This window comes from Equus quagga, chromosome 9, assembly GCF_021613505.1.
Source record: "Equus quagga isolate Etosha38 chromosome 9, UCLA_HA_Equagga_1.0, whole genome shotgun sequence".
In the NCBI taxonomy this organism is placed as follows: domain Eukaryota; kingdom Metazoa; phylum Chordata; class Mammalia; order Perissodactyla; family Equidae; genus Equus; species Equus quagga.
This window is the reverse complement of record NC_060275.1, coordinates 46,164,274-46,176,507: the sequence shown is the minus strand read 5'-3', so window position 1 is coordinate 46,176,507 and position 12,234 is coordinate 46,164,274. Positions and strand designations below refer to the sequence as shown.

The 12,234-nt window shown below is 36.5% G+C and overlaps 1 protein-coding gene across 1 annotated transcript in view; it reads left to right on the top strand.

Moving 5' to 3' along the window:
* Positions 1 to 12,234, top strand: part of TAF4B (TATA-box binding protein associated factor 4b) — a 134,992-nt gene that overhangs the window by 99,243 nt on the left and 23,515 nt on the right. The window contains exon 14 of the mRNA XM_046670814.1: positions 764 to 874. Within this exon, the coding sequence (XP_046526770.1) occupies positions 764 to 874 (111 nt within the window). The remainder of the gene's footprint in view (positions 1 to 763; positions 875 to 12,234) is intronic.

Below are 12,234 nucleotides of genomic sequence, written 5' to 3'. Positions count from 1 at the left end.
AAGAGGGACAGTAAAACAATGCTAACTCACTTTCAATTTTGGGCATGAAGTAAACATAGAGTAAATCCATGACAAGTGTGATATATTGAAAATGTCTGTAATGAAAACACTGGGCTCTGGGCTCTGTTTCTACCACATATCATTTGTATGACCTGTATGAAGTTTTCCTCACCTCTTAGAGCCTCACTGTCTCCCTTAGTAAAAGAAGGGATAAAGTATATGGAAGTATATGTATAATTTCCATATGTTATTATAGCAATTAATGTATACCTTTCAATGTGGTTGTGAAAGTTAAATGAGTTAATTTTTAAGGAAGTGCTCTGTAAATCATACAGCATAGAACTGTTTCCTTTGATATACAAAAGCTATCTTTAAGTAATTTTCTTTTAATCTGAGAAGGTTGACTGTAGTTTGGCAAATTTCTCTCCAATTTACTGTTCAGTTTATGCTTCAGGCATTTCTTACCTGTGCTTAAACTGAGGAGTGGTTAAGCTCTGGATGCCTTTCTTTTCCTCTGCTGTTCTGTAGTTCTTCCTTACCTAAATTCTGCCTCTTCTGTTTAGAGATTCAGGACTAAGGAGTTTGTTGGAGTAAAGGAATCAGGAAATGATGTTGCCTTGGCTGTTAGGGGAATCTAGTATGTATTTTACACCGTAATTTATTTGGTGAAGAATACAGAAATAGGCTTAGTGATCAGTTTCTTTCTCCCTCTGAGCATGACTGTGTGTAAACATTGATTTTTTTTTTTTATTCCATCTTCTAGTTACAACAGTTGGAGCTCGCACAGATACAGCAAAGAGATGCTAATCTCACTGCTCTTGCAGCTATTGGACCAAGGAAGAAGAGACCACTAGAATCTGGGTCTGGAAGTGAGGTATTGAAATCATGTTTATTTTATTTTTCATGTTAAGAAACCAAGCCAAAAGGAAGCAAAGACACACAGATAGCTTACCCTACCTTGCACACTGTTGCTGCCAAATGCATGTTAAAATTCTTCTTTGCCTATTTTATAAAATTTTAATTTTTGCCTGTTTTTTCAGATATATAACACCTTGAACTTTACTCCTAGTTTTTACTTATTTTATACTTCTTCCTATCCCCCATCTCTAGTCATACTGAATCTCACTATCTCCATTTTTATTTCTGTGCATTCTTTCTAGCTATTTTATATAATAATACTCTCCCCTCTGTGTATCTAAATCCAGTTCATTTATTAGATCAAATCTGCCATTTTATTTATTCCATGAGCCCCGACTATTCATTCCCACACTGACTTCTCCTTTGCTGCACATACGTGTTTGCATGGCATTAATTCTTCTCTGCTTCTTTTTTTTCTTTTGTGAAATTATAAACTTTTTGAGCAAGACTGTAATCCTATTCCTTTGTATTCCCCAAAGAACTGGGCACAAATATACTCAGTAAATACCATTAATTATTTTAACACCCAGGAAGGATCGATCTTACGTCTTTAGTGTAATTATTTGATATAATGTTAGATTGTTGGATCAATGATCAGGGCTGAGATAGAGGTCTGGTAAGAGCCCTGAGATACAGTCAGCAATTAAAAAACAGGAGTTTATCTGTTCTGCTGGGTAAAATTTAAATGCGCTTTGAGACAAGCTCCTCCCCAGCACTGACCCTAACCATTGACAGTTCCTAAATGAATGACAATCATCTCAATAGAGGAAGATTTAAAAAATCTAGTTGTTTTTCATTATAAATGCAATGAATGCAATATGTTTACATGCAAAAAAGTCCCAGGATAAAAATGTTTGTAAAAGTAAGTGTTTTCTCCTCATAGATTTCCAGTCCCCTTTCCCCTGCCTAACCAGACGTAACCACTGTTAAGATTTTGATAGTCTTCTGAAAGTTTGTTATGAACATTGGGGTGTATCTCATATGCTTCACAAATCCACGTTTGATACTGTTTTTACTTAAATGTGATCAAACTAAACCTATTGTTCTGCCCTTGAGTTTTTTCCCCTTTCCATAATCTCCCTCATATATTTTACCTCCATACTTTTTAAAGGTATATGACATTACTGTGTTTGGATAAACATAGTTTATTCAACCAGTCTGCGAATGGAAATTTAGGTTGTTTCCAGGTTTTTGCTTCTCTTTCCTTAGAGAACATCTTTGTACTTACGTTGTTCTGTGCTTGTCCAATGTAATGATAGGCTAAATTCCTAGAAATGAAATTCCTGGGATAAAGAGTATGCATAATAGGAAAAACTTTTTGGAAGAATTCAAACATGCACAAAGATAGAATAGTATAATGAGTCCCCATAGACCCACCACTCTGCTACCACTGCTGTCAATCTATGCCCAACCTTATTTCACTTATAGCCACACCAACTTTCTCAGGTAAGTGTTTCACCCCTTAGGTTATTCTAAAGTGAATCTTAGACTCAATATCATTTTGTCCATAAATATTATTTGTTGCTTTTGATTTTTTAATAAAAATTACCCTTTGAATAAATTGTATAAGTTTTTACATCCATCAATGCCTATTTTACCACATTCTCATTAATTCTGGGGATTATCTTTGCCATCTGATGGTTGAAAGTGCAATTTTAATAGAGAGTTTAAATTATGAGTAAAATTGAGTGATTTTTTTCCTGGGTATATTGGCACTTTCAGTCTACCTTTTTCTCACTGAGTTATATTTTTTAATTGATAAAGAAAACGAAACACTCCACACTCCCCTCCACTTTTCTTTCAGTTTGTTTGGGCTTTAAGTTTTTTTATTTTTCTAAAAAGAAAAAAATCAATGTTTTGTTTTTGTCTTCTGGGCTTCTATTCAATTTGGAAAGCCCTTTCCTTAATTAGAATTATGTATTAGTACTTTTATCATTTCACCTTTTAAGTGTAAATCTTTGATTCATTCACAATTTCTTCTGAATAAGAGTTGAGTTATGGCTTTAGCCTTATTCCCTCATTCTCCCCCAAGCTAGCAAATTGTCTCAACACTATTCAGTAATTCTTTCCCCACTGATTTGAAATGCCACCTATATCACACACAGTTTTGTACTGAATACAAATCCTGTATGTATTTGCATCTCTTTCTGTATACTCTGAGCCAGTGCTATCTAACAGAACATCCTGTGGTAAAAAGCTTCTTTGTCCGTGCTGTCCTGAGTAGCTGCATGTGACTGTTGAGCAGCTGAACTGTGGCTGCTGTGATTGAGGAAATAAAGTTTTAATTTTTTAAAATTAATGTAAATTTTCATAGTCTCATGTGGCAGGTAGCTACCACATTAGATAGTGCAGCAGGACTTTTCTTTTATGTAGATGTATTTATGCTGTGTATTACCCACCAAGTCTTTTTTTTTCCATCTTAACCATTTTTAAGTATACAGTTCTGTAGTGTTAAGCATATTCACATTGTCGTGCAGCATATCTCCAGAACTTTTTCATCTTGCAAAACTGAAACTCTATACCTATTAAACAGCTCCCCATTTTGCCCTCCCTCACCCGTGGTAATCTCCATTCTAATTTGATTCTGTTAATTTGACTGCTTAGATACCTCATGTAAGTGAAATCATACAGAATTATCTTTTTGTGACTGGTTTATTTCACTTAGCAGGTCCTCAAGGTTCCAAATCTTAATACATATATTTAAAAATATGGTAAAACTTGTCCAGTAGAGAGAGACTTTTTTATGTTTCTACTTCTCTAGCACAGGATGACCGACTGCCCTTCATTTTAGGTCTCTTGGTATATAAATGTATGCAAATGTTTTATTAAAACTGGGGCATGTTATTTCATCATTAAACGTATCCCTATAAATATGGCCTAGTTTGTATTTTTTTCTTTTGTGGCAAGAATAGTTATTTGTAATTTTTTTTCATCCACAGAGTTATTATTTGTATTATTCTGACTCTTTTGAGAAAGAGCTGTGGGAGCGTCTAAGTTCCTGTCCTTTTCTGTTATGGTGGCATTACACAACAAATCCTGTTAAACGTTTGCTTTGTGAGGAAGCATTGTAGCACATGGGATAAGTACATGTGCTTTGGACCCAGACAAATCTGGGTTTGGTTCTTGACTCTGTCAAGTTTTATAACCTTTGGCAAGTTCTTTACACTCCATACCGCAACTATCCTCATCTGGAAATTGAGTATACTACCTGCCTTATAATTGGATTATGTAAAACTTAATTAGTTGCTGGCCTCAAGAACAGGCTTAATAAATTGTCATCATTGCCATCATAGTAATAGTACCATTATTTTATCTCTTAATAGTATTCTATAAGTAGTAGTCATGATACATAGTGAGTTTGAAGTGTAACCATCAGTCTCTTCAGAGCTTTGCTTGTCTGTCTTATTTGAGTTTGTCACAAATTTTAGAAACTTTAGACATTTGCTGGCTTATACCAATCAGAGATTTTTAAGTGTTTTTCATTGATTTATGTTTGAATCTGAGAAAGTCCATAGGTTGGGGGAGAGGAGGGTAAATGTTCTGTTGGTGTTCAAAACAGTGATAAAAATCAGTTTATGTGACTTATCTATTGGCATTAAAATGCAAAATTATTTTTAAATTTCAAAATGTGGTCTAACTTGGATATAAATATACTGAATTGTCTGTTTGCTTGATGCTTCTTTGAGAATTTAGGCCTGTATATTTTCCCCTGTATTTCCTGGACTTGAAGCTTATATAGTTGTCCGACTTTACTGAATTATAACAGCCAGTACTTTAAGTCATGCCAGCCTGAACTGAAAATACCTATTTCTTTAATGAGCTGGTGACATTTTGGTACAATCTTTATTTTGAAATTAGCTGAAGACTACTTTCTTTTTTGATGATTTTTATTCATGGTGTTTTAACTTCAAAGGCAATTTTCTTTTAAAAATGTTCACTGGAGAGAACCCTGTTGTCTGTTCTTTCCATGTTCAAGTATACTGCTGATTTATTTGCCCCTCCAATAACTAAAGTTACATTAATCAGGATTGTTAAACACCCTTTATTCGCTTGTTTTATTCTCTCACGAATAACGCAAAAATGGTGTTGTATGAAACCTTTTATATTTTTAATATTCTGTACCTTGGAAACTGAGGCGTTACTTTTGTCTGCTTCTTTCTTTCTTTATAGAAGGGGACCTGAAATCCACCTGTTTGATTTAAATGTGCTAGAATAAGCAGGGGAGTCGGGTAGAGTCTAGTTCTTTGAGGAGTAACTCCTTACTTCAAATGCAGGGTTTTTTTCTACTAACAGGGAGAGCTTACAATTTGAAAGGTTGCGTAGAATGGTGGTGTATTAAAAAGTTGTAAAATTCAAAAGATTAAGCTTAGTATCTTTAGTGTTAATGGATTACTATTTTTGTTGATAATAAATCAACAATAATAATAAATTTGGAGAAATTAGTTTTAAACCTTCATCCTTTAGTATTTTTCTGTTATGTAAAACAAAGCAAAATTTCCTCTGATCCTTAAGAAGATCTATTTGTGCAATTTATATATTAAACTGACCTCGTGTCGATTTACATTTGATATTCTCCGAAGTCTTGGTGAAGTTGAATAGCATCAGCTACTGTCTCCTCGTGTTACCCTGGCAAAAAACAACAAGTACTAATTATCATTTTGAACCAAATATTTGTACCATCAGCCTGTTGGCTTTGAGGGAGTGAAATAGTTAAAATGTACTACTTGGGAGTACTTGGATTTGTCCTTAATTTACTGCTGTGGTTAGTAGTTATATATAAGAATATATATATATGAAATTAGTTTTTAAATTAATATAGACTGTACAGATACTTAGTAAATTAGAACCTACTTTAAGATTTAGAGTGTTTGCATGTGTGTATTATGTATGTATAGTGCTTAGGTCTTATGTTTGGGGTCCTTTGGAATGTGAAGACATTAAAAACTTCTTGCATTAATTTTAGATCCTTGGATTAAAAAGGATCTTTTTCCCTATTAGCAATATTTTCAAATAGTTCATGTAACTTATTAATGATCCCACATTTATAACATTTCTTTTTTTTTTAAAGGTTTTATTTTTCCTTTTTCTCCCCAAAGCCCCCCAGCACATAATTGTATATTTTTAGTTGTGGGTCCTTCCAGTTGTGGCGTGTGGGATGCCGCCTCAGCGTGGCCTGACAAGCGGTGCCATGTCCATGCCCAGGATCCAGACTGGCAAAACCCCGGGCCACTGAAGTGCAGCACGTGAACCCAACTACTCGGCCACGGGGCCAGCCCGGATAGCAATATTTCTTATTAATTTTTTTGGATATAAAGATACGTTTTATATTAACTTCATAACCTATCTAAAAAGTCGCATCATTATACGTAAAAGTGATTTTTGGAGCTATGACAGTATGAATTTAGGAATGTCAGCATGCAGTTTTACTTTCAGTGCTTTTTTACAAATACAAATAAATTAGGCCTCCTGAGAACATTTAATTATTCACTTGGCCTGAAATGCTGATATTTCTTTTAAAATGAAGTGGTTACAGTACCACATGAGCTACATGGTGCATATAGTATTGATGTGCCTAGTATGTGTTGCTTAAAATAGTGTTTATTTGCTAGCCAAAATGGAGAAATTGTCATGTGGATAAGGTATGCTCTTTCCCTCTAGAAGCGGGGTAGAGTGCTGCCCTGTAAAATGCTCACTCTTGGGGATAAGAGGAGAAAGGGCTTTTTTGAAACTGTGCTTAGCAATAAATTAGAAAATTTGATTGAAATCAGAATTGCTTTCAGACGAATGTATATTTTTCCACAGTTGAACTCTAATTTGATGATGAATGTTAGATACTGATAACAGTTTTACTCTCTCTCCCCACAATTAAGAGTGCATTCCTAAAATGTATTTCTTCTTGTGCGTTTTTATTTGTGCACCTTGAAAATAAGCCATTTCATTTTGGACATTCTTCTAAATCTTTCTTTTTAAACTAAGCATTCTTTAAATATTATTAATCAGGCAAATATTTTTTGGATAGAACCTATGAAATGATTCTGCTGCAGAACCATGTATCTATAGTCTTAACCATTTATGTTTGATGATCTTACTATAAGATTAATAATAGAAATCACATTGCAGTATTTCATGATCAGACTTATTGGATATAGAGGAGAGGAGATGAGAAGGACCATTTTAGAATAACATGTTACGTCCATTGTTAGGTATATTTCGTGCTGTAGCTTACAGAAGAGTGATTGCTGGGAAAGTTCTATTAATTTTTACATGTGTTGTAAAAATTGAGATGAACTTTGAAAAATCCTCTACTACAAATAGTGTTCTACAACAGTTTGCTGTAGAATATTGTTAGAACTTTTTGTATAAAACTTAAGGTCTTGTTAGTATCTATTTTAGTGTTGTAGCAACTTATCTTTCCCTTTAGGTCCAATTTGATATTTAAAACATCAGTTTCTTTGTTTGACTTTTTAGATATGTTATGAGGTTAGTATAAAACATATCTTTATGTTTGCAGGGTGGGGGCGGGAAAGAGTGGAGGGGGTGTTCAGAATATTATGGGCAAACAGCAATAAAAAAATCAAGATGAATAAATGGTGATGCTATGAAGGAAACAGAGGAGTTTAAAGAATCTTTGTATGTTTTCTTTATTATTTGGCCCCGCATCTGGGTGCCTTTTTAAAACGCAAAGTGGTTCCACTCTGCTAGATGCCTGGTCCTCTGAAGGGCAAAGCACGTCATTAGGACCCAGCCTGTTTTAGGCTAAAGATATCTCAGGGTTCGAAAATTCACCCATGTTTATTTTTTTCTCACCTGGTATACAACTTTAAAAGTTACATACAAAATAAAGCTCTTTTTAGAAAATAAACTGGACTTGTTTGAGGAAAAGTCAAAAGTTATCTACGAATCAGTGCTGAGGCAGTGTTAAAGTAATAAAATGCATTGTATTTTGAAAAAGTTTTTTTCTTGAGCTTTGTTACATAAAAGGTATATGACAGAGTTTGAGATAGCTAAGAGATAATTTGCATTAATTTGACAACTGTGCATTGAGTGCCTATTGTTTTCAAAACTTTTAGTCTTATGAAAAAGAAAAATATTTGTAGTCGTTTTAATAGCCAGAAATCACCCAGCATTCCACTAATTTGTATATATCTGAGAAAAAATTCACCAAAGTCATAGTTAGTGGCACAAACATCCTCTCCCTGTTCCTCATGATTTAATATTGTACCCTCAGTGTCTTAGGATGTTGTAGGCGCTCAATGAAAGAATTGCTTAATGGATTCCCAGAACTACCTCTGGATTTTTTGAAGAAATCTGTGTGTAGGTAGCCGTTTTTTTCCCTCCATGCTGATCCTTACAACAGTTCCCTCTCTCCCTCGCATTATTTCTGTGCTTTGGTGGTGTGCCCCTTCTGGAAAGTGAAAGTCAGATAGTTAAGTGCCAGGTAGTGATGCACCAGTTTTTAAAACAAGCACAGAAGCACTCAGCAGCAGCTTCCACAGCCAAAAATGCAGTCTGGGGAAGATGGGATGTCCAGGAAAGGCAGTGATGGTACTGGAGAGTGTTCTAGCCAAGAACGGATGGAACTCTGATGGGTTTTGTGTGTGTCTGTATCAGTTAAGAGGAAAAATCAGGAGGCAAAGTAAGACGTAGTCCGTTGCTTTGTCTTCTTCAGAGAAGATATTATTAGGGATTTCTGGACTTAATTATTTTCCCATTATTCCCTTTCCAAGGATTATTTCATCATGGAGCAGGACAGGGCTTCTAAAGCACTAGACCTATGGTGGTCTTCTCAAACATGGAGTGCCCACACATTTCTTTGTTCCTATCAGAAAACATTTTGTTTCTATTTCTTGACTTCTCTATTCTCACCCACCTTCATAGAAGGATACTTATAGAGAATTATCCAAACAAGCGCTCTTTGGAATATAATATTTAGATTGGATTTCAGGGGTAACTTGCTGACACTGTTTAAACTAGTATGAATTTACCTAGGTATGTAATTGCTAAGATCCTTGCCACTGCCAGCACTCTGTAAGTCTTTAAGTTTCTCTGAAACGAAGAGGACTCTCCCTACAAGAGTATTATAAGAAGGTAGATTACTCCTTCAACAAGTGATTATTGATTTTAGGGAGAAGGGGGAGGTCTCCTATGTCTGCCATGCTTTTAAGATAATACTGCTTACAGCAGGAGGAGTAGGGTAGATAGCTTTTTATCTGGGGGAGAGAGGTGTTTGTTAACTCTGGTCATGTTGAACATGTCTAAATGGTATAGAAGAGTATTAAAAACAGCCCTTAAGTTTCTTGGGTATCTTTTCTGAAAATTTCCATTCTTATATTAGGTTAACTCATGAACTTGCCATTTTTATAGGTAAAAAACTATCAAGTATTGGCAAGTTCACATAGTTCGACCTAATACAATCATATGTGTATGTATATATGATAATAATAATTTGCCTTTATCAAGCACTTAGAATGTGTTATCTTTGTTAGTTCTCACAACTACTCTGTAAAATCATACTGTTATTTTTCCTAAATGAAAAAATTGAGGTATGGGGAGGATTACTTTTCCAGAGTTCCACAGTTAGTAAGTGGAGGAGCCCAGATACATATCCAGAGAATTTGTTCTTATCTGTGCTCTTAACCACTATTAAGGGATCATCCTAAAAGTACTGTCCTGAAACTTGTAGAGCAATGTGTCTTGGACATTTTCCCATGGGAAAGTACTAAGTGTTACCCATAAAGAGATGTGATAGACACTAAAAAAACTGAATGATTTTGCCTGCAGTTAACCTCGGGATGCTACCTAAGGTTATGGTATCAGAGCACAAGGGGTATAAAATTGGATTAGGCTGAATTTATTGACGTGGGCTCACTAAGCAGAGATTCCAGATTGAAGGTATTAGGTCACAGGGCTAGGCGTGGCTCTAACAGTTTGCTCAGTGGGTTGACTGCAAACTGCTCTAAAAGGTGGCCTAAGTTAAGTAAAGTTGAGACAGATGCTAAAACTTTATTTGTATACTGTAGAGGAAAGTTATCCAAAGGCTTAGGGAGATTAGAATGCTAGAGTGGATTTTTCATAAAAACACTTGATCATATATGCCTCCTAGGTGGGTCCAGTGGACACTCCTTTCCTCAAAGCTCTAAGAAATACATTCATGAGGGGAGCTTCAGCATCCTTGAAGAGCTCTGTTGGTTATTCTCTTTAAGCCATTAATGACAGGGGAACTGTTGCCATCAAACTGGGATCCCTGAATTCATCGACATTGATGGACTCCTAGCTGGCACTTAATTGCTAAAGACAAAGAGGGTGTAGTTACTGAATGATCAGCAAGGCCAAAGCCGTGCTCAGAATCGTCTGAGTTGCAGAGGTCTTTGGCATGGGCTAGTTGATCATAGTACCCCTAGAACTGAACTAGGTGGGAAACCTGTACGTCTTCACTGATTTGTGTAAACAGAAGGCTCTAGACCTGGGGAGCAGAAGTGTGACCTGGATGACCTCAAAAAAAAAAGGATGCAGCCTCTCATCCTGTCACCAAACTTAAGCCAGTTCACAGACCCTAAGACCTTTGAATGAAGGGAAAGCCAGGTCCTCTTGAGAAAAGACCCTGCCATACAGCCAAAAATTTATGCTGTGAATCTCCTTCTAGCCTTCCTCCAAAAGACCTGTAGCCATTTACTAGAGTGACTGGGATTGGGGCTGGGGAAATAATTAGACTTTTTAGGAATTGCTGAACACTGACTCTGAACCTAATGAATTCTAGCAGACCCAAAACACCACTGTTTTCCATCAGTCTCAGTGGAGTTTTGGCTTAGGTCCATCTCACAGTGGGCCTAATATGGTTATTTCCATATTCCTGGAATGCGTAATTGGAATAAACGTACTCAACAACTAAGTCACGTGGAAGCCACTAGAGTGTCATCTACCTACCAAAACAGTGAACTATTTCCTGGAAGGATTACAGAGCCAACATTAAAGATTTGAAAGATGCAGGATTTGTGGTTCCTAGCCATCCCCATTCAACTCATCTATTTGGCATTGAAGAAGACAGATGGATTTTGGAGACTGATGGTGGGTTATCATAAACTTAATCATGTGGTGGCTCCAATACAGCTGTTCCAGATGTGATTTTGTTGGTTGAGCAAATCAGTACAACCCCTGGCATTTGCTATGCAGATATTGATCTGGCATATGCTTTTTTTTCTTCTATGCTTATTACTAAAGACCATCAGAATTAGTTTGCTTTCAACTGGCAGGGTCAGCAATACAACTTCACTATCCTGTCTTGGGGCTGTAACAAGCCTTATGTCATAAGCTAGTCTGCAGGTACCTGGATAGCCTCTCCCTTCCAAAGAAATATTGATACCTCACTAATTGGGTCTGGTGAGCTAGAAGTAACAGCTCCCATAGACATTTTGGTAAGGTGCATGCATGCCAGAGGGTGAGGATAAATCCTGCAAAAACCCTGGAGCCTGTCACCTTGGTGAACTTTCTAGGAGTTCAGTGGTTTGGAGCATGTTGAGATACCCTTTCCGTGGTAAAAGACAGCTTGCTCTATCTGGCTTCTCTTGTCACTAAGAAAGGGGCACATTTGGCTATTAGAGGAAACATGTCCCTCCTTCGATCTGAAATGGGGACTGTCCCCCTTTCCACGAGCCTTGCTCTGCTCTATTGCCCTAATCAGGAGCTCCAAAGCCTACCCTTTGCTCTGTCATTTAGTATCTGGAGTCTGTTCTGTCTACTTTCTCTGTTTTATTTCCAGTGGGTTCTTCACTGTCAACTCTTCCCACGTCCCTTTCCTTTTCCTGTCACTTGCACCTTTTGATGTCTCAGACTGGTGATTTCTTTAAATGTTCCTCCCCTGCCTCTGTAATGTGAATTTTTGCATTTAAAATTTTTATTTTCTTTAAAACAAATATGATTTTTATAGAAATCAGAGAAGGAAATTAAAAGTTATCCACATTAGGGGCCGGCCCGGTGGTGCAGCAGTTAAGTACGCATGTTCCACTTCGGCAGCCTGGGGTTCGCCAGTTCGGATCGCCAGTGCAGACATGGCACCACTTGGCAAGCCATGCTGTGGCAGGCGTCCTACATATAAAGTAGAGGGAAATGGGCTCAGATGTTAGCTCAGGGCCAGTCTTCCTCAGCAAAAAGAGCAGGGTTGGCAGCAGATGTTAGCTCAGGGCTAATCTTCCTCAAAAAAAAAAAAAAATTATCCACATCATATCACATCTTTGCAAAATTCGTATTGTAGTAAGATTTTTGGTAACCCACTTTTTACTTAATGATGTAATGTGTACATCTTATCCATGTCATTATATG